General features: G+C 64.6%; 5 protein-coding genes across 7 annotated transcripts; all 5 read right to left on the minus strand.

Annotated features, from left to right (window-relative positions):
* Positions 1-19: 19 nt before the first annotated feature.
* Positions 20-8,352, minus strand: ABB37_09267 (hypothetical protein; the record flags this gene model as incomplete). Of its 2 annotated transcripts, none has more annotated exons than XM_015808650.1 (1): positions 20-8,352. In XM_015808650.1, the coding sequence occupies exon 1, from the start codon at positions 7,457-7,459 to the stop codon at positions 20-22; it is 7,440 nt and encodes a 2,479-aa protein (XP_015652701.1). In that variant the 5' UTR covers positions 7,460-8,352. The 2 variants fall into 2 exon arrangements, with proteins under 2 accessions (XP_015652701.1, XP_015652700.1); XM_015808649.1 differs by having other exon boundaries at positions 20-8,296.
* Positions 8,353-9,097: 745 nt separating this feature from the next.
* ABB37_09268 (hypothetical protein) lies at positions 9,098-10,175 on the minus strand (the record flags this gene model as incomplete). Of its 2 annotated transcripts, none has more annotated exons than XM_015808652.1 (1): positions 9,098-10,175. In XM_015808652.1, exon 1 carries the CDS (start codon positions 10,100-10,102, stop codon positions 9,098-9,100), a length of 1,005 nt encoding a protein of 334 aa, XP_015652703.1. In that variant the 5' UTR covers positions 10,103-10,175. The 2 variants fall into 2 exon arrangements, with proteins under 2 accessions (XP_015652703.1, XP_015652702.1); XM_015808651.1 differs by having other exon boundaries at positions 9,098-10,169.
* A 465-nt stretch (positions 10,176-10,640) lies between these two features.
* Positions 10,641-13,406, minus strand: ABB37_09269 (hypothetical protein; the record flags this gene model as incomplete). Its single annotated transcript, XM_015808653.1, has 1 exon — positions 10,641-13,406. The coding sequence occupies one exon, from the start codon at positions 13,404-13,406 to the stop codon at positions 10,641-10,643; it is 2,766 nt and encodes a 921-aa protein (XP_015652704.1).
* A 362-nt stretch (positions 13,407-13,768) lies between these two features.
* On the minus strand, positions 13,769-18,274 carry ABB37_09270 (hypothetical protein; the record flags this gene model as incomplete). Its single annotated transcript, XM_015808654.1, has 1 exon — positions 13,769-18,274. Exon 1 carries the CDS (start codon positions 17,963-17,965, stop codon positions 13,769-13,771), a length of 4,197 nt encoding a protein of 1,398 aa, XP_015652705.1. The 5' UTR covers positions 17,966-18,274.
* A 480-nt stretch (positions 18,275-18,754) lies between these two features.
* On the minus strand, positions 18,755-20,077 carry ABB37_09271 (hypothetical protein; the record flags this gene model as incomplete). The annotated part of the gene is made up of 1 exon (XM_015808655.1): positions 18,755-20,077. Exon 1 carries the CDS (start codon positions 19,814-19,816, stop codon positions 18,755-18,757), a length of 1,062 nt encoding a protein of 353 aa, XP_015652706.1. The 5' UTR covers positions 19,817-20,077.
* Between the last annotated feature and the right edge of the window lie 74 nt (positions 20,078-20,151).

Below are 20,151 nucleotides of genomic sequence, written 5' to 3' on the forward strand. Positions count from 1 at the left end.
ACGCAAACACCGTTCGCCACTACGCGTAGTAGCGGGGGGCAAACAGTAGGTCTGTCATGGAATCCACCTGCTCCGCCGTAAAATACTTCCTATACTCCTGCTCCCACCCCTCGCGATGAGCGTGCCACCACTGCTCAAAGATGCGCTTCGCAAAGCGGCCACACTCGGTGTTGCCCTCACGCGCACAGGAGGCCAGCACCTGCATCAGCTTCGGTACGTACGGCGAGGGCGTGCCGGGGTCTGCCAGCACCACCGCCCCCAGCGCCTGCACCACCGCGATGCGACGGTTGTGGGAAGGGTCGTTGCTGCGTGAGAGGCTCATCGGCGTCCCCTCTGTCTCCGGCGAGGACGGGCCGCTCGAGACGTCCGACAGCTGCGCCGGTGCCGACTGCACGTGTGGTGGCGGCGGCGTCGGTGGTTGGGTGGGCGTCATGGTGACCGCCTTCTGCGTCAGCTGTCGGCACTCGGAGGCGATGGCCTGCACCACAACCCGCGTCTGCGCCTCCGACGCCACCTTCGTGAGAATGGCGAAGAGCTGGCTGCCCTCGTTGCGCACCGCAGCGCTCGGGTGCGCCAGCGAGGCGAGCGCGGCGTCGCCGACCCGGAGGATCATCGCGTACTTACCGATTCGGTGCAGGTTGCGGAACACCACGAAGCGCAGGGCACGGGTGCAGGCTGTCTTGGAGCGGCGCGACGCACCGTAGGGCACCGCACCGACGCAGATGGCGCACAGATGCTCCAGCAGGCGATGCGCGTGCGCCTTCGGTAGCCACGATACAGCGAGGGACTGCAGGGCCGCCTCCGCCGCAGCGTGCAGGTGCTGCATCTTTGTAAAAGACAAGTCGAGGCAGCGGCACAGCAGCATCACTATGTCGTCCACGAAGTCGACATACGTGTCGATCGGGATCGCCTGAAGGGTGAGCGCCATTGTGGAGAGGAGGGCGAGGTCCTCCGTGCTTGGGGATGGCAGGGGCAGAGGCGCAGGCGCAGAAGACAGCGCCGGCCTCGCCTCCGCTTCTTCTGCCGCCGCCCCGCGGCCCTGCAACGGAGACGTAAATGACAGCTTTCCCTGAAACACCTGCGCGTTCACCTTATCGAGGAGGAGAGAGAGAAGCTGCCGGGCAGCGGGGTAGCACTGGTTGTACTCCACCAGGGCCTCGCTGTGGAGGTAGCCCATGGTGATGAGACGAGCAACGACTTGGGCGGCGCACTGCCGTACCTGATCGGCCGGAGACACGAAGTAGGCGCCTTCGTGCTCGCCCACGAGGGCAGCAAGACGAGGGAGCAGCGCAGACGCGACGATGAGCGGCACGGCCTTCACGAGAGTGAAGACAACTCTGATGCGGCGAAGCTGTCGCTGGGACCACGTATCGCTGCCGCCGTTCTCGGGGGCCTTTTGCAGTGCCACTGCTCTCGCTGATGTGGCTTTGGGGTCACCCACCGCCGTTGCGGCCTCAACCGGAGTCGACCGCAGGTGCTGAGAAACGCCTTCGATGAGGCACCACGCTTCCTCCACGGAGATAAAGCCGCCGACGGCCGATATGCCAAGGATCATCATGGACTGCATGATTGCGTGCGGCACGGCAGCGTGGCTGCACAGGCACTTCAGGGTCGCGAGGAAAAGCCGCAACGCGCGTGTGCGAAGCGCAGAGAGGGCTGCGGCGGCGTGCGGTTCTGCCTGCACCGCTGGCGCCGTCTGCGAAGTGAGTTGGACAACCGCGCTTGCCACGTCCAACACGGAGAGAAATAAGCGGTACATCTCGTCCTCCTCCACACTTCCTGGTCTTGCGGGGGCTCGGCCGGCATCACTTTTTCTTTGAACAGCCGCCGAATACCCTTCGGTCGCTTCTTCAGTGGACGGCCACGCGCCGGTCTTCGGAGCGTGGTGGTCGTGCGCGGTGTGTTGCGCATCGACCCACCGCTGCAGCTGCTCCTCCGCCCACGTCAGCAAATCGGCGACGCGCTGCGTGGCGGCGGCCGACCCGTCGTGGGCGGAGGTAAGGAGGTTCACAACGCTGAACGCCAACGCCTCCGGCGCCGCCCCGGCAACGGGACGCTCGACGGGCAGCGTCAGCACACGCAGCGCCCACGACGGCGGTGATGCCGACGGTGCAGGAGAGGAAGAAGTCGCAGGGGTGTCGTGCGTGCCCGCAGGACGGGTAGCCGCACCAAACAACAGCTCGCTCCACCCCGCCCGGTACGCCGGCGTGTTCGGCGGCAGCTCGCCAGCGAGGGCGTTCACAAAGCTGGGACTGTCCACGAAGCTGCCGTGTGGAGCCGTTAAGGCGGCGCTCGAGAGCAGCGGAAGGCCGGCGGCAACCGCGGCCGACTTCGGCACCGTGATGACGCAGAGAGGAAATGCCTGGCCCTTGTCTCGCACGTACTGCAGCAGCATAGGCAGCACATCCTTCAGCTTCTGCAGCGAAGCCTGCACCGCACAGACGGCGGCGTGGTGGGTTTGCTTTTCCTCCTCGCCGAGCGCGTCAACGCCGCCTGCGGAAAGTAGAAAAGAAGAAGGGGTCTGCCCCAGTTCGTCAGGCTGCGTACTCCCCAGCAAGTACACGGGCACTCGCACCTCTCGCACCGCCACGTGCACCGCCATCGCGCTCAGCAGCTTCGTGGCGCCTGACCGCACCTCCACGTGCACCGACTCCGCCAGCCGCGCCAGCAGCCGGACGGCGTGCAGCGAGACCCACCGCTGCGGGGAGGGCCAATACAGGCGGTTCGCCACAGTCAGCAGCACGACCGTACGCGTCGGGTGCGCAGCGACGAGGCGGCCAGCCAGTTGGAGGAGCACCTCCATGTACGGCGCGGACCGACTCGTTGTCGTACCAACCTGGAGGAGTGAATTAGACGATTTTTGTATCAACGGCAGAAGTTGTGCGGTGGACATGGTGCGCAGCTCCTCGGGGAAGGTCACAAGCACCCGCCACGCCCGCAGCCCCCACCAGGGCGCCTTCGTGAAGAGGCTTTGGAGCGTCATGGCGGCGAAGAGCTGGAGAGTGCCGCTGGTGGACTCCTGCAAGGCGCGAAGGAGCGCCGAGGGGAGGGCCGCGGCGGACGACGGTGGGGGTGAAGCGCTCACACGCCCCATTTCGGCTGCCACAGTACGCGGCGGCAGTGTGGTCACGTCGCTGCTCTTCCCCGCCTCTGCCGCCAAAGCCTCGCGTTCGTCCCGCAGCGACATCCACTGTGTGAGCACCGCAGCCAGCAGGGCGTCCTGCCGCCGCACCAGCAGCACCAACGACGCCGCGTTCAGCGAGCCGATCAGCTGGTCGTCGAGGAGCAGGTGCAGGCTAGAGGCACGGACCCGCTCGTGGGGGGAAAAGCTCATGCACTGCAGCACCGACACGGTGCGGGACAGCGTCTCCTGCGACACCGGCAGATACCCAGCCACCGACGCCTCCACGTGCAGCTGCAACGAGCGGCTGGCCCACCCACTCAGCGGGAGTTTCTTGCGCGATCGGCACGACGGACTGTGCGCCGATACCTTGGACCAAAACCAATAGAAGCTACTGCGCGGCAACCAGAACTGCTGCGGACAGTCGATCTGACTCAGCACGAGCCAACGCAGGAGGCCGCGGACGCAGTTCCAGTCCACCACGCTGTCCTCCTTCCACACTCCAGCAGACGAGCCTTCCTGGGCAGCGGCTGGCACCGTCGTGTCCAACGACGGGTGGAGCGCAAGGAAGAGTGGACGCAGTTCCACGCCCGCCTTCGACAGCGGGGTGAGGACGTGGTGGTCCATCAGGGGCAGGCACAGGTGTGTATAGACTACCTCAAAGAGCGCCGCACGGGAAAGTGCCGGACGGCAGTCGGCGGGGAGACGCACCGCCCTCCACGCCGAGCGGGGGTTCAGGTCAGCCCAGCAAACGCCCCGTCGCGCAGCGGCGACGACGGCATCAACAGCGGCCGTCCTCGCCACGGACGGGGACGGCTCCACGTAGATCCACTCGAATATCTCTAGCAGCCGCACCATCCACTCCAGTGCCCCTTCGACGACGCTGTGGGGGTTGACGACGCTCGCACTCTCGCACACGCCGCGCAGCTCCTTGCGAGGGGACGGCGTGGCCGCTACGTTGTTGGCGTCCGCGCACAGAAGAAAGCGGCGCGACAGCGAGGAAGCGTCCAGAGCCGCCGCAGCGTCAGGGGAGCCCACACGAATGTTCTGTGCGTTCGACACGATCTGCACGAGGTCGCGAAGGGCGTCGTTGAAGAACGTCGCTGCCAGGCGCACATCCTCGTCGGCATCTGGCCACTCCACCCGCACACGCGCCGCTGTTGCCGTCCCGTTCCGCATCGCAGCTCTGGACGTCGCCCGCATCGGCGGCGAGAGCGGTGTTCTGTCCTCGCTGGGGATTACGGCCTCGGTGTTGCCGGCGCCGCGCCGCCACTTGGGGGCAGTAAAACACGACGCCGCCGTCCAGCACGGGCGCATGAGAGAGGCGACAAGCGCATGCGTCAGCTGCACCGCCACGCCGCGCCGCGTCTTGCTCGTGAGAAAGCGCAGCTGCACGTGCACTGCTTTTATAATGTCGGCGGCGTGTGCCCGAACAAGCACTCGCTCGCCCAGCCCCGACACGCAGGCAGCGAGCAGTGCGCCGGCCCACTCAACTTCCGCGTCGTTGGCGGAGAGGTCGTGTAGCACCGGCAGCCACGTCTTCTCCGCACACCTCCACGTCTCGGCCGGCGCCACGACGGCCACCATGCGCACCAGCGCGCTCATGCGATTACCGTGGTCGCGATTGTGCGCCTCTCTCAGTACGGCACTCGTTACCATGGCCTCCGCACTGGGGGGCAGGGCGTAGAGGAAGGCCTCGATCTGATTTTGATGAGTAGGTGTACTGGCGCGGCCCCGCTCCGCACCACGCTCGGTGAAGAGGGGAATCACACGCGACGCGTACTCCGTGCCGAAGGCCTCGGCCTCGTAGGACGACTGCATAAGCATCTGGGTGGGAATGTAGCTCACCGCAACGCCCAGCAACGTCAGGACGGAGGACGCGATCTCCGGCGTGCTCGGGCTGACCAGCGAAAGCAGCAGCGAGACGCAGCCCTGGGTGTATTCAGCGACGGTCTCGCGTGCCGCCTGGCCGACCTCGCTGGCGAGACGTTCGTCCTCAGTGAAGAGGGTCACGATGGCGTGCATCAGCAGCACCCCCGACGTGCGTCGCTGCTCCGACACCTCCGTCGGGCTGTTCAGGCCGGCGTCGACACACGTCAGCAGCGCCGGCAGCGCTATCGCGGGGGACATGTACAAGAGCGAGATGAGGAAGCCTGTGGAGGACGGGGCGCGGGTCTGAAATGCAGCCACCGCCAAGGGCAGGAAGAGCTGGACGAACTTGTCGATGGTCGGCGGGGACCAGAACCGGCCAGACCGCGGGGGCGGGCCGGTGGACGACGTCACTTCAGCGTTGACGCTCGTCGCCGCACTGAAATCGCTGCGGGTGGAGTCTTGCCGGCGGTCGCTGCGCCTCTCTTCTTGGAAGTGTCCCTTCGGCACCCGTCGCAGCGCCTCACGCGCCAGCAGGCAGTAGCACTCACACACCCGCTGCGTCGCGCTACCCGGGGTGCACGGCAGGCCCGGACGCACTAACACGCCCGTCGCGCGAATCCACCGCTCGAGTTGGCGCCAGAGCGGGGACTCGGCGTTGTCGGGGAACGCGCTGAGCAGACGCGCGTACGGGGCGGCCGTCCACTCGACCTTGCCTGGTCGCACCTCCGCCGCACCTCGCTGGCCAGAACCGCCTCCCCCACCACCCCCGCCCCCAACAGCAGCAGCAAAAACACCAGCAGCAGCAGCAGCGGCGGCGTCCGGTCGACGTACCACGCGTGACACCGCCGCCGCGGCCGTGGCCCCGGTCATGCCGGCTGGACTGCCGATGGGCAACGCCAGCGCGGTCAGCCACGCCGTGAAGAGGGGCTCCGCGTAGTCGCCGAGGCCCGCCACGGAAGGGTGTGCCCGCGCGAGGGAGCTGGCGAAAAACACCACCGCTGTTCGCCACGGCATCAACAAGCAGCGCGGTTTGCGCTGCCGCCGCCGCTGCTGCCGTTTCGGCCCTGCGGCGACGGGCGGGTTCGGCGGCGTTGGCGGTGACCACGCCGCGGCCTCCACGAGTAAAAAGCGAAGAATCTGCTGTGCGCGGTCCGTGAGACGCGGTGCACCGCCCGTGACGGCCTCCTCGCCGTCCTCTCTACTCCCCTCCTCCTCCTCCGCTCTCGCCTCATCTCTACCGCTGCGGTGGGGCGGCGCTGCGGAGGCCGTGCAGAGGTGCCGGTACGGCACGAGCTGGACGAACAGCGAAAGGGCCGCCACGCCGCCGGACGCGCGCTGCAAGTCGCTGCAGATGAGGCCCCAGAGTCCGTCCACGGCCTCGGCGGGGAAGAAGGGAGAGGCGCGGCGGCACAGTGCGGGCAGCTCCCGCCGCACGGCGGACACCATCGCGACCCACGAAGGCAGACGGGAGTTGGCCGGCTCGAGAACCGCCAAAAAGAGCGCCGCGAGCGGTTTCCACGGGAGCGTGAAGGCGCACCGCACCCGCGTGTCGCCGCCGTCAGGGGGCGCCTCCTCCAGCAAAGGAGAGGGCGAAGAGCGCGGGGGCGGCACCTCGACGGCCGAGGACGGCAGCTCATCCCTTGGAGGCTGGTGGGCACCGCAGGCGGCATGGAAGGCCTTCACAACGCACTCCCAGCACCGCACGTTCGCCTCCGCCAGCGGCCAGCACGTCGCCCAGCCGTACAGCACCGGCGTCACACGCGCCTGCAGGCGAAAGGGCAAGGTGTAGCACGGGAAGTGCGTGCCCTCGCGAGTGATCAGTTGATTTAATCGAACAACGAGTTGGTGCAGATGCCGCGTCAGTGAGCCCCACGGGACCGTGTCGGTGGGTAGCGCGGCGTCGTCGGCAACCTTGCAGCGCACGTCCTCGTCCCATGTGGCGGGCACGTCGTCGCTGCAGTACAGCGCCGCTGCCGCAATGCACGCCGGCAACTCGCCCACCGCTCTCGCTTCGCCGTCGCTGCTCGCGACATCGCCAGGCGCGTCGTGCACGCTACCACTGAAGATGTTCGACGGCAGACGGCCCGCCCACGCTGCTGGCCCACCAAACTGAAGCAGCTCCTCACACAATTGCACCACGACGCGGCCGTCAGTGGCTCGCTGGTGCGCGATTAAGTCGGGGGGCACGCACTGGTCAATGTAGTGATGAATGCGCTCCTTCGGAAGGAGGCGGGCGTCATCGTTGGTGGTTGTGGTGGGCAGCGGTTCTGCATCGAGGCGGCCCGACTGCGACTGCCCGTTGCTGTCCGAGAGGCACAGCGAGGCAGTTCTCCACCCTGCTTTTGAGTTGGGCTCCGCAATGACGGAGCCGCCGCCGCCGCACAGCTCCGCCACCGTCGTGTCGCACGAGGTGGACGATGAGAAGAAGCGGGACAGCTCCGAGGAGTGCGAAGATGCGGAGGACATTCGGTGGCGGTGCGGGAAAAAAAACTATCGCGGAGAGCACTACGGCGCTGAATGCGTTCTATTTGTATTATTATTTATAACGTCTGTGTTGGTGTTCGTGGATGCCGATGAGCCCACTTCCACCTGCACACACACACAGGCACACAAGCACACCCCCGCCGGTTTGATCGCCGCAAGCGCGGAGGAGTGTTGTATCGGAAAAGGAACAACAGCAAGATGAAACAAGATGAAACAAGATGAAAAACAAGAACGGTGTATAGAAAAAAAAGGAGCCGAACTCGCCCTGTGAAAAGGCCCCCTCCCAAAAACCAAGGGGCGCGGAAATCACGCGGAACAACTCACGGCAACAACGGTAGAGGTTCAGGTGGGAATGCCGAATGCCAGCAGACGCAAAAATGAGAAAGGAAGTGAGAGACCGTGTCCGTCACCGTCCACAGCACGAATACGAGTCGCCAACAAGACTCGTAGAACTGGCGAAAAGAGTAACAAGTACCCGAGACGCGAAAAGGAAACCTGTTTTAAGTAATACTGATGACAGTAATAATAATAGTGATAATTCAGGATGGTGATGCGCGCAATGACAGAAATACCACCTTTCACACACGCTGTTATATCGTGGGGGCGCCTGTGAAGAGAGGACGTCCTTTTTGTGGTTGGGTTGCTTGTTTGAGATGCTGTGCGATCAGGTGCCCCATGCAGAGAGAGTAGTAGTAGGTGGCGACGTGGAAGGTGCTACGTGACACACGGCGACGGCCGCACTAGGGGTATACACTCGCGGTTACTATTTTTTGGCTGTTTCTGCCGTCGACACACGTCCACGCTTCGTCGCCGTGGCGCTGCAAGGAGAAGTAAAAAAAAAGGGGGAACGAAAGCAAAGGAGATAAAGCGGCAGCTATGCCCAGGAAAAAGGGGAAGGAGAGAAAGTGAGAAAGTGAGAAAGAGAAGACTTGGTGTCATGCGTGCGAGTTCGTGCGATGAAGGACCGCTCTGGCAGCTTTCGGAGAGCGAGTCCAAAAGACAACCTTTATCTCTAAGTGACGAGTTTTCCCCGTCTTGGACGGACGCCTTCCTTTTCAAAAGAAAATACAAGGTCTGCGCACACCAGCGCGAAAGGCCACACTTTCTTCTCTTGAAAGATTCACACGCACGCCGCATCGGACCGAGCGCTTTTCCCGCTTCGTTTCTTCGGTGTGCGTTGTTCTTCTACATAGGGAGGCACGAGCGCCGCGGCCGTCGTAGGCCGGGAAGCTCAAACCGAAAGGAAAAAACAACAACAAGCATCATCACCCTCATACATTGCAGAAGGGCGCAAAACGGCGCTTCGCCACTACAGATACATCGAACAGCTCGGCGAGGAACAAGGAAAGGAAAGAGAACGAAAGGGGGAAAGGAACAGCGAACAGCGAACAACCGCACGCAAAAATAATTGCACCGCCCCACAGCAGCGGAGACCGGCTTTTTTTCTCTTTTCTTTTCTCTTACAGCGGCCTCGGCGGGCGGTTTCTTCTTGCTGTACATCACCGCAAACCGCTGCCAGCCACGCCACACATCACACCCCAGATCAGGACCGCCGCACTAAGACACACACAGGGGAAAAAGTTAGAGGAGGAGGCCGCGCTTGCGGCACAGACTTGGCCCTTACAGCATAAAGCACACATCGAAGTTGCGCTCGCCGGCGCCGTAGTAGAGCTGCCCGCACTCCAGCGTGCCGGGGCGGTACCAGAAGAGCGAGCCTTCATAAAATAAATTACGCACACTCACTACGTTCGCGGTGGCGTCGTACTTGACGGACCAGACGCCGGCAGGGGCGTCGTCGGTGATCGGCATTAAGTAATCCGTGTGCGGGTTGTAGGTCGGTCCGTACAGCACACGGTTGCGCTCCGCCTTCCCCAGCATCGCCATCTTCAGGTAGCACGAGGGCTTCTTCGCGTGGTGGAGGGGCTGCCCGCCGAAGGTGCCGTTGCGCACCCCCTCCGCCTCTCCATCCTGCAGTACGTACATGCCCCGCACGGTGAGGCGGCAGTCGACGTCGTGCAGCTGCACAAAGTGTGCCACACGCATCGCCTCCGTGACGCTGACGATGCGAAACCGCGGTCCACGCTTGCGCGGTGCGGGCAGCGGGGCAGCGTCCTCCTCGTCCTCCTCCCCCTCTTCGTCGTCCGCGCGCTCCTCCTCCTCCTCTTCCTCGCCCTCGTTGTTTTCGCCGGCCGCCGCACGCGCCGCCGCGATGTCGGCCAACGCCCCCGCTAGCACGTCATCCTGCGGCGGGATCGTCATGGCGGCCTCGTCCGTCTCAGCCGGGAGGTCTTGGCGGGTGCGGTACTCGTACGACGGCGTGCCTTGGTAGGGGCCGCGCAGAGCCTCGCAGAGGGCCGCCTGCGCATCCGTCAGGTCCGTCAGCAAGGTCCAGCTGCTGCCGCCGTCGATGCTGTAAAAGCCCACGGCGGGGCCGAACTCGCCGGAGGGGAACGCCTGCGCGATCCAGTAGTCCGCCTTGACCCCGGAGATCCTGCCCCACAGCGTGACAGGGGTGCCGCGGTAACGCTGGGAGAGCAGCGGCAGCGAGCACTGCAGCGCTGTCGTCTCACCCGCCGTCAAGGACTTGCCCGCCACGGTGAGATGCTGCGCGTTGAGCACCGACATTTTTCCTTCTCTGCTTTTCCTCTTTCTTTCTTGTTTTTTTTTTCTTCTTCTCTCTCCGTCCTGCAACTGGCGCTGTGACGTCCAAGAGGAGGAGCGGGGGAGGGGGGAGGAGGAAGTTGAACGAAAGCGGAGACGATGTAGCAACGGGTAGAAACGGAAAGGCAACGGTAAAGGCAGCAAAGAGTACAGTTGAGGAGGAGAGCGGACAGTGTCATACATTGTAAGAGCAACAGGAAGGATAAGTAGCCCAACGCGGGGCTCGCAGACACGAAGGGCGACATGTGCGCGTTGGGCAGTACCACCCACGGTTGGGGGGGGGGGGGGGGAAGGGAGGGCTCTACGTCTGCGACTCCTTCTTTGCAAAATCGAACCTTTTCAAAGAAAAAAACAGCAGCTGCTTCTTTCCTTTATTCCGTTTGCTTTCATTCGCACTACTCCGTTAAGAAGGTACGCAAAGAGCGAATAGACGGAGGCATGAAGAACTGATTTAAGAAACAAAAGGGAAAATTGCCGCTAGCCAGTCGAGCCAACGCTCCGCCTATGCGTGCGGTCCGCTCAGCATCGCCGCGACACGCTCCCGCGCGCGCGCTTCCGCCTCCTTGAACTGAACCAGCAACTCCAGCTGCTCCACAGAGCCCTGCCGCAGACAAGCATTTTGATACCACTGCGCCACCCTTGTCACACTCGGGGGCAGAACGACGCAGCACAAGCCGGTGAGGTGCACCAGCCGGCAGTTGCGGGTAATGGTCGGAGTGTCGGGGTAGTAGCGGTAGGCAGGGGAGACGAGCAACTCCGCAAGGGCGCGACGGAGAAGCGGCTCCTCCGCGATCGAGGCAGCCTCGACGTCGTAGTGCGCGGTGAGGGACTCCGCCTTGGGGCTGGTGTAGTAGCAAGACATGGGCACCGCGTGAAAGCCAAAGCGGGAGGCGTTAGCAATGAAGGAGCCGAACCAGTCCACCACGAGCGGCGCGGCACAGACCAGCCACGACACCTTCAAGAAGTAGCAGCACTGTGTGTCGTACTGCTTTGGTAGACTGACATCAACGCTCATGTAGCGCTCCTCCACCGGCACCTCAAAGGCGATGGTACGTCCCGTTACGCGATCCATCACGTTGCGCGTGTCGAGGGTCAGCGGGTTGTCATGCACGAGCACAACATCCATTAGAGGCGGTGCAGCGGGAAACGTGAGCAGCGTCGAGTCCGGTACGTCGATGGACACCCCGCCGCTGTGCCGCTGCCAGTCCACCTTGCCGTGCGTCGACAGGTGCACCGAGAAGCGGTAGCCGATAAAGCGATGAAACTCGTCGAAGGACGGCGGATGGGTGGGATCCTCGGGTAGCAGCATTACCGCCACCTCGCGCGAGCGCATCCACAGATCGGGGCCGCGTGGAATGGCCACCTCCGGCCGCTCCTGCAGCCACCGATCCAACGACTCCCAGCGAAAGGCGTTGCGCTCGCCGACCTGCGCCTCCATGTGCACCTCGCGTGTATCGAACTCGTCTGCGAGGTAGTTCCACAGCAAATAGCGGTAGCTCACCATGTGGGTCACCTGCCCATTACTGTACATGCCACGGTGCAGCATGCGCGTGACAGAGATCGTCTTTGCCGTCTCGCCGACCTTCAGCGTGTGAGTTTGGTGCCCCAAAGACATCTCCAGCCGCGCGTTCGGCGACGGGTCCGCGCGCGGCCACTGCGCCCCCGCCGCGAGCCCCGGCGTGTCCACGACGATTTGGTACTGCTGCTGCAGCCGCTGGAGCACAAACTCAAGCAACCGCTTCTTCTCATCCGCCGGGTCGGCGTGCCCGCCGGTGGCGCTGGGGTTCGTGACGGTGTACTGATGCGGGGAGACGGTGTAGAAGCCCTCGCGGGGGTAGGGCGGTTTGCTGCCGTAGAGCGGCAAGAGCCGACACGTGCACAGGCGTGTCCAGCTCGCCAGATGGGGCGGCTCCGCGGCGATGTCGGGGTGCTTCCACTGCCATCGTCGCCGCATCACCGTCGCCGTGCTGGCGCTCTCGGCGGACTGCGACAGGGCCGTGACGTCCTCGCGCAGCTCCTCCTCGGCGCTGGGGCGGAGGGGGTTGATGGGCTTGATCGCGAAGAGAAGGCTGTTCCGCATTTGGACAAAGCCCACCGTGATGAGTGCCCCCGACACGAGGGAGTTCGCGCCCCGCCCATGCCGCCCCGTTGAGAAGCCGTTTTCGTGGTGAAGAGCGCCTGTCGGAGAGCTGAGGGCACCCGCGGGGGCCGGGGGCAGTCGGAGGGCGGCAGGGCGTGTGGACGCCGTCGTCGTGGATCCTGCGGTGACCTCCACCGGTGCGGGGAGGGACCTGTCCACCACACCGCCTTCCTCGTTGGAGGTCGCCACTGCCGTCGTCGCCGGGGCCGACGCACTTGACGGGTTCTGCAAGGAGTCTGTTATTGGTGCCTCAACGCCGGTGTGCGGCCCACGGCCGGCGTCGCTTGATGGGGAGGCGGCGGCGGTGGTTCGAGAGCTGCCGGAGGACGCGGTGGGCGATGCGGCCGACCCGGCACCTCGTGCCTCCTCTGCGGTCCGTGTGACAGGCAGCATTCCCCTGCCCCCCTCCTCTCCTCTATCTGCCACCGCTGTATCTGCTGCTGTCGCAGTCATTGCATCGGTCGCACTGACGGCCGTGAAGGCGGCTTCACGCCTTTCCTGAAACACGGTTGTGGCCGTCGCAGTCATCTCGCCTTCCTTCTGCGCTGACGCTGCCGTTGCGTCTGCACCGCCTTCGTTGTCGCCATCCTCCTCGGCGGACTCACCGTGAACACGATGCGAGGGCGTGGGGGAGACCAGCCCACGACGCTCCGCCGCGGCGTCACCGCCTTCGTCGACGGCGGCGACAAACAAATGCGGCTGCAGTCGCAGCAGGATTTCCTCGGAGGACTGGAAGTGGACGGTGTTGTTGTGCGTGGGGAGAACAAGGGTGCGGCCATCCGTGCTGATACCGCTGTGCGAGCGACAGAAAGCCTCCGCGGCGCGGAAGTCAGATTGGAAGCGGTAGACCTCACCGGTCGTGCTGCCGGCGCTGTGGACCGTGTTGGCACCACCGCTCTCGCCGTCTTGGGTAGCACCAGAGGCGGCAGCAGTGGCCCCCGGCAGCCCCCCCGCGCGCAGCGAGGAAGACGACGCCGGCGCGCCGTTCGCCGAGTTGAAATAGCCCTCGGTGCTGCTGCCCCCACCAATCGTCATGCTGTCATCCCCCTCCTCCTCCTCCTCGTCGGAGTCCGCGTCGGCGTCGGCGCCGAGGGTGAGTCGGTCATCGCGCCCGGTGAAGCAGCTCATCAGGTCACTCCAGCCCTGGTCATCGAGGATGAGACGTGGAGACCAGAAGCAGTGCAGCAGCACCGCCGGGTCGAGGGTGATCTCGAGAATGAGGTAGCCGTTGCGCAGGTCGCTGTCAACCACGTTGCAGCCGCAGAAGACGGCGTCGGTACGGGTGCGACTGAGAGGTTTGTGCCACGCCTTGGTTGACGGCAGCACCGCTGGCAGGGCGACGCCGGGGTGCGGGGACGACTGTACTACTGTTGAAGCAGCAGTCGTAGCACGGCTGGAGTTGTGCGGCTCGTCCTTGAGCGACGCTCCCTCCACCCCGTGGGAGACATAGCCCGCCCCGGCCGTCGCAAACCCGCCCCCGCACTCCTGCGTCAGCTTCGCGGCGTGTAGGCAGTACCACGCGCACGCCGCAGCGGGGCCCCGCCCACGCCGCCGCCGCCCTCGAGAGACTGCAGGCCTGCGCCGGACTCATTCACGGCTGCTGCTGCCGCCGCCGCTGCCGCGCCGCTTGCGGGCGGACGTCCACAAATCGAGTTCCCGCTAGACTTCGCGACGCTGCCCTCCCTGCACAGGAGGGATCGTGGCTGCAGGTGCGAGGAGGGGGAGGAGTTGTGGTGGTGGTGCCGCCCCGTCAGCGACGACCCGGCGCTGCGCACGGAGCGCTCGAAGGCGCCGAGGGAGTGGTAGGTCGGGTTGGCGGTGGTTTGGTAGTCAAAGGAGCGGCTGATGTGTAGCGAGGGGTGACTCATCATGGTGTACGAGGTGAGGCTGTTCGGCTGACTGTGGCGGCGGCCGTCGCCTGCACCGCTGGCCGAGACGGCGATGGAGGAGCTCGACGGGTACGGAGGCATGCGTACTGCGGCTGTAGTTGTCGCCCCTACGCTGCCGCCGCCACGCACACGGCGCTGGGCCGATCCTCCGGTGCCCACCTCAGCATCCCTGCGAGGTCCATCGCCGCTGCCGCGCCGCTGCGGGGACGTGGAGGACGGCTGCAGCAGCGGAGGAAAGGCGCCGGCGAAGGCGGGGTGCGGTGGGTAGGCGAGGTGGGGCTGGGAGGCGTTGAGGCTGCTGTGGAGGCCGTGCAGGGTGTGGTGGTGCTCTCGCCACGCGGCCGCCATGGCGGGTGCGCCGGCACGCGGCATCGACCCTCGCATCGGCACGTTCGGTGAGGTGAAGACGCTGCTGCTCGCGGTGGTGGTGCGCACGAGGAGCGGGCTGCTCGCCGCCCCGCCGGCTGCGAAGACGGGTGAGGCGCGCCCGGCTGTCGTGGACGTTTTCGTGCGCGGCCCGAGAGAGGCGTGATGGCTGGCTGGCGAGGCGAGGGAGGGGAGGAGGTCCGTGCCGTGGCTGGCCGTCGCGGACACCTCCAGCACATCCGGAAAGTAGGAGCGGGAGGCCCACGTCGGTGAAACGGCGGTCGCCGCGGCACTCGTCGCATTGCCGTCGTCCGCACACATAGCCGACTTGCTCTCCCATCGATCGACTGAAAAGTCCGCCGACGCGGCCGCAGCGGTCGCCACGGGTAGCGTCACATCGGCAAGGGGGTAGAAGCGCAGCCCGAGACCGGGTATGAGCAGCGGCGGGTTTGCCGCGGCGTCGGCGGAAACGTGGTGCGCCGACGCCACGTCCTCCACGCCGCCGCCGTGGCCAACCGGCTCGCAGCCCGGACCGCCCTCCGCAGCGGCCGGCGCTGGCTCGTCGAGGTCACCGCGCTGTCGCGCCGCGGCGTTGGAAGTGGCGTAATGGCCGTCCTCCTCGCCACCCTTCACGTAATCGCTGTGGCGGCCACCACCTGCCTGGGCCGTGCCCAGCAGTGTTTTTCCCGCACTCCCCGCTGACGCGCCTCCGCTGTTGGGTGATGATCTTAGCTGCTGCTGCTGCTGCTGTTGCAGTGAAGCTGGTGTGGGGGAGGATCGTAGCTCCTGTGGCTGCCACATCATGTCCGCGATGGACATGACCGGATGCTCCCGCTGCCAGTGCTCCTTCGGCAGCAGCTCAAACACCGTCTCGCCGCCGTTGTTGCTCAAGGCGGAGTGGAAGAAAAAGACGGAGATCCACTCCGGGGTCTCGTAGTAGCGCTCCACCGCCGTCGACGGCGCGTGTGCCCCGCCGCGGGCGGCGCCGGTGCTGGAGAGGGCGCGGCTGTGCAGGTGATACTGCGAGCGCAGCGTGTCGTCGTCCGCCGTGTACTCGAGGAGTGGGGTGACGTGCAAGGGCGGGCGGCCGATACACACCACGTGCACCTTCTCCAGGCCCATGTCATGCAGTCGGGCGCACACAATCTGCACGAGGCTGTTCGTGACCTGGTAGAAGCCTTTGCCGGCCGACACGACGGTGATGGCGTGCCCAGACAGGGTGAGGTGGCGGTCGATGTAGTGGTGGTTGCTGCGCTCCACCAAGATGCTTAGCGCCTCTAGCGTGTTCGACTGCTTCGCGTGGACGAAGAGGCGCTTCGGCGTGATGGCGTCGATGTAGGTCTGACGCTGTCGCACGTACGCCTCCAGCGCAGCGTCCCTGTCCGGAGAGGTGGTCGTCGGGGAGCTGTACACGCCGCTGTCCCCCTCCCCCTCCCGCCAGCCCCCAGCAGCCCCGCCTCCGCCTCTGGGCTGCTGCTCACCGCTGCCGCCACCGCCACGCCCCGCTCTGCCGTCGCGATACGCCGCCACCTCCGCCTCGAGTTGGTGATACGCGGTCGTCTGCACCTCGCGTAGCACCCGGTCGACGAGTGCCTCGCAGTGCATGCGGACCTCCTCCACGACGTCGACGTTGCGGGCCTCCCGCGGCAGCTCCAGCACATGAAAGACGTCGCCGTGCCGGTCGAACTGGAACTCCTTCTGCAACCGGCCCGTGAAAACGACGCGGATCAGCGGGGACGCCTTCCGCTTCGGCAGCTGCTTCAGCAGCAGCTCACTGAGAAACTTGCGGAGCGCCCAGGTCAGCGCGATGCGGCCGTCAATGGTGGTGTCCCACATCTCGCGTGCCAGTTCCACCACGATGTAGTGCACCGGCGACAGGGACTGGAAGTTGATGCGGGTGGTTGGTAGCACGAGACCGCACCCCACGCGCACGTACGACGACGTGCCGCCCGTGTTGTTTGCTGGTGTGTTCGCGATATTCGCGGGGCTCGCACCGCTGCCCGACCCAGCGCCGGTTGTCGGCGCCGAGATGGGGATGGCGGGGCTGCTCGACACCGGTGAGGGTCCGCTCCCGCTGCTCACCACCTGCAGCATCTCCCGCACACGCAGGCGGAAACCGCAGAGGTGTATTTCCTCCCCTTCGTACAGGATGCGCTCCCGCAGCGCCTGCGAGAGGAGGAAAAGGTCGGACCGACTGACGTACTGGTTGTCCACCGTCAGCTCCACGTGCGAGAGCCCGTAGCGCTCCTGCACCTCTTCGTAGGAGGAGAGAATGCGCGCCATTATTTTCCCCTTCGCCACCTCGTTGATGAGGGCGCACTTGGCGGTGAGGGATTGGTTGACGCTGATGGCGCCGTTGGCGTGGCTCACCTCCTTTTCGTTGAAGGCCATAGCGCGGCAAATCCAGCCACCGGACGGGTGCATGAGAGAGCTGGCGGAGGTGCCGATGGCGGTGTGCGCTGCGCCGGCCACACCGCCGCTGCCGCCAGCCGCACCAGCACCAGCACCAGCAGCTCCCCCACCACCACCACCACCGCTGCTGCTGCTGCCGGCATTGTGGTGAACAGAAGAGCCACCCAACATGCCCGGCCCACCGGCGTATGCCGCGTGCGGGGCTGCTGGCCGCATCCTCTGACCTCCCCCAGCAGACCCCACCGCACGAGGGGAGCCGGCCGCGCGCGGCCGGTCTTCGTAGCGGCCGGTGGCCGCGCTGGTCACGGTGCCGCTGAAGTTGAAACTGTCATTCGCTCCTGCACCACCACCGTACGCGGTAGGGGAAGCAAAGGAGGAGAGGGACATCAAATCTACGTACGAGCCCAAGCCGAGCGAGGCGCTGCTCGACGGACGCACCATGAGGGAGTTGAAGGAGGGGCTCTGGTCGAGGTGGGCGGTGCTCGCCGTGGGGGGGCTGCCAGAGACGAGCGCCGAGAGATTCATCGTACTGCCGCTGTTAGTGCTGCTGTTGAACAGCGGCGGCGCAAAGAAGGGCCGCAGCTCCACAATGGCCTCCACGAGCGTCCGCACGCTCTCCGCATCCGCCGATGGCGCGGCGCTAGCAGCAGTAGCAGCGGTAGCGGTGGCGGTGGCGGCGGCGGTGGTGGCCGCCGGAGAGGTCGACGCAGCAAACCGCTTTGGGTTGCTGGGGCTGCCTGCACCAGAGGCGTTGGGGACGCCTGCGCCATGTCGTGCGGCGCCTGCCGGGCTGCCGCTAGTTGAGTTCGGCGAGGCCGCGTTGGGGCTTGCGGCGGCGGCGGCGGTGGTGGGATTTACGAGGTTGAAGTTTTTAGGACAAAACAGAAACGCCGCCTTCGACAACCCGTCGTTGTGCGTGCGGAAGACGAGGGGGATGGGCGTGTCGCAGCCGTGGGCGGCGTCGGGGGTGTGGCGGTGCCGCTGCTGCCGCCGCAGCGTCGCTCCCTTAACGGCGCTCATGCCCGAGTATTATCTCGGTAGACACACCCGAGGGTACGACGAGTGAGCTGCAGGCAAAGAGACTCCGCTGTCTCGACTGTGTTTGCATATATATCCTTCGCAATAGCTAGATGAGCGGACAATGCGCGCGTCAGAGCCTGTTAGTCGACGACGAAGCACGACTTCCACCACACGGCTGCCAGGTGCCACGCGTCGTCACGGACAGACGAGAAGGGGTAGGACGAATAGAAAACGGAGGTGTAAAATAAAAGGAAAAGAGAAACGTTAAGGAGCAGCACCAACTCTTTCACGTTGATCGAATCACGCAGCTATATATATATATATACGGAATAGCACGCAGCGCAGATAGTTTAATGGAATTGAAAGAAAATAATATGTTTTAAGAAGAGAGAGTGAGGGGGGCCCGAATGAAAGATCAAGAATCGTATGAAGTAGCACAACGGCGTCGTGCGCGTCGATTTCTTTGCCGGCAGCTCACAAGCAATGCGCAGCTCAGCTAAGGCAACCCACGCAGTGTGGCAAGAGAGGGGAGGGACGCACCGTCAAAGCCGTCGTCTGCGTTGCCAGCTCAGAGAGTTCGAAGAAATGCGAGCAGGTAAACAGAGATACATACTTGTTGGTCCACTTGTGCGGATGTGTCGAGAGAGAATAATAATAATATAATAATAAAAAAACTTAAAGAACATAATTGTGGTGGCTGGATCTAACTAAAAAAATCTAAGTGAGAGCAGAAGTAAAAGAAAAAAGAAAAATGAGCCCAAAGTGCCGCCAACGGGCATCGCTGGCGCTTCACAGCTGCTGAAGGAGGGCATCGCGTAGACGCTCGTACGCCAGTCGCTGCTCCTGCTGCTGCGCCTTCTCCTCTGCGTCCAGCACAACCCCGCATGGCAACGGTGAAGGAAAAAATGGCCTCGCTGCGGTGGGCAAATCCCCATCGACGAAGACGAGCGGACCGCACTGCGCATCCGTTGCCTTGCTCCCAGCAGGAACGGAGACCGGAACCGCCACGTCGCTGTCGTAGCTACGCGAATGCCGCGGCAGTGTTTGCGAGCACCGCGGAGGCGGTGGCGGTAGCAGCAGCGCAGCATTCCCGGCAGTGCTACGGTCGGAAGGTGGGATGACGACGGAGGGCGAGCGGCTACGCGACCAATCGTGGCTAGAGGAGCAGCGCCCGCTGCCGGCGCGGCACTGTTGTGGAGCGGGAGGTCTTGCTTTTCCAAGGTCGGTGGGGGACCGCTGAGGCCCACGGTCTGTTGAAGACGCACCGGACTGCGGAGGAGCGACGGCCACCTTCCCACGTCGGGGCTCGCGCTCGTCAGCAACGCGTGCACCCTCTGATAGGCGAGCTGAGCCACGCAGCGGCACTGCGGCGGCCGAGCTCGCGCTTCGACAGCAAGGAGAGAAAGAAGGGGGTAACACAGGCTGTGTAGAGGAAGCCTCCGCTCGCAGCCGGGCGAGCTCTCGCACCAGGAACCGTCGCTCGCGCAGGTGGGCGCATGCGAGAGCCCGCGCGACGGTGTGCACGACGGACAACGGCACCGCCGGGGACGTCTGCTCGGCGTCCTCATAGAACGGTAGGAACAGAGAAGAAGACGAGGATCTTCCTTGGCCAAACTCCGTCTCCCTTGCATTCCATTTTGGCGGTTTCGTTCCTCCGCTGTCCGACAACGGGGAGAGAGTGAGATGCATCGCACACCCGCAGTGCACGCAAAACCTGGCAAGAGGCGGCTGTTCATCGTCTGACGTCACCGCTGCACTCGCTGCTGCATCGCCGAGCTGGGTCGAATGGGCCCGCTGCGCCGACACCACGATGCACGCGGGAGCCCCGCAGCTGCGGCACACAAGATCCATGGGAACGCGGACGAGCAAAAAAACGACAAGTCGCGCGCAACGGAGAATTCTGTTCCTTTGCGTTAGAGCTTGTTTGCTTGCTTTACCTGAAAACGCTTCCTCGATTCTTCTACTTCTCCACTTCGTGCGGTGGTGGTGCGGATGACGTGTGGTGGGGTCCTCAAGGACGTACAGGACAGAGGAGGCGGGAAGAGAAGGGGGAGAGACGTGTGTGTGTCTGTGTGTGTGCGTGTGGCACGGCAGGGAAGCAGGCGAGACAGCTGTGGTGTGCCCACGCACGCAGTTGCGGACCAAAAGGACGCCAAGAACACCACGAGTGAGAAATAAAAATGGGG

Source organism: Leptomonas pyrrhocoris (assembly GCF_001293395.1).
Source record: "Leptomonas pyrrhocoris isolate H10 chromosome Unknown, whole genome shotgun sequence".
NCBI classification, from domain to species: domain Eukaryota; phylum Euglenozoa; class Kinetoplastea; order Trypanosomatida; family Trypanosomatidae; genus Leptomonas; species Leptomonas pyrrhocoris.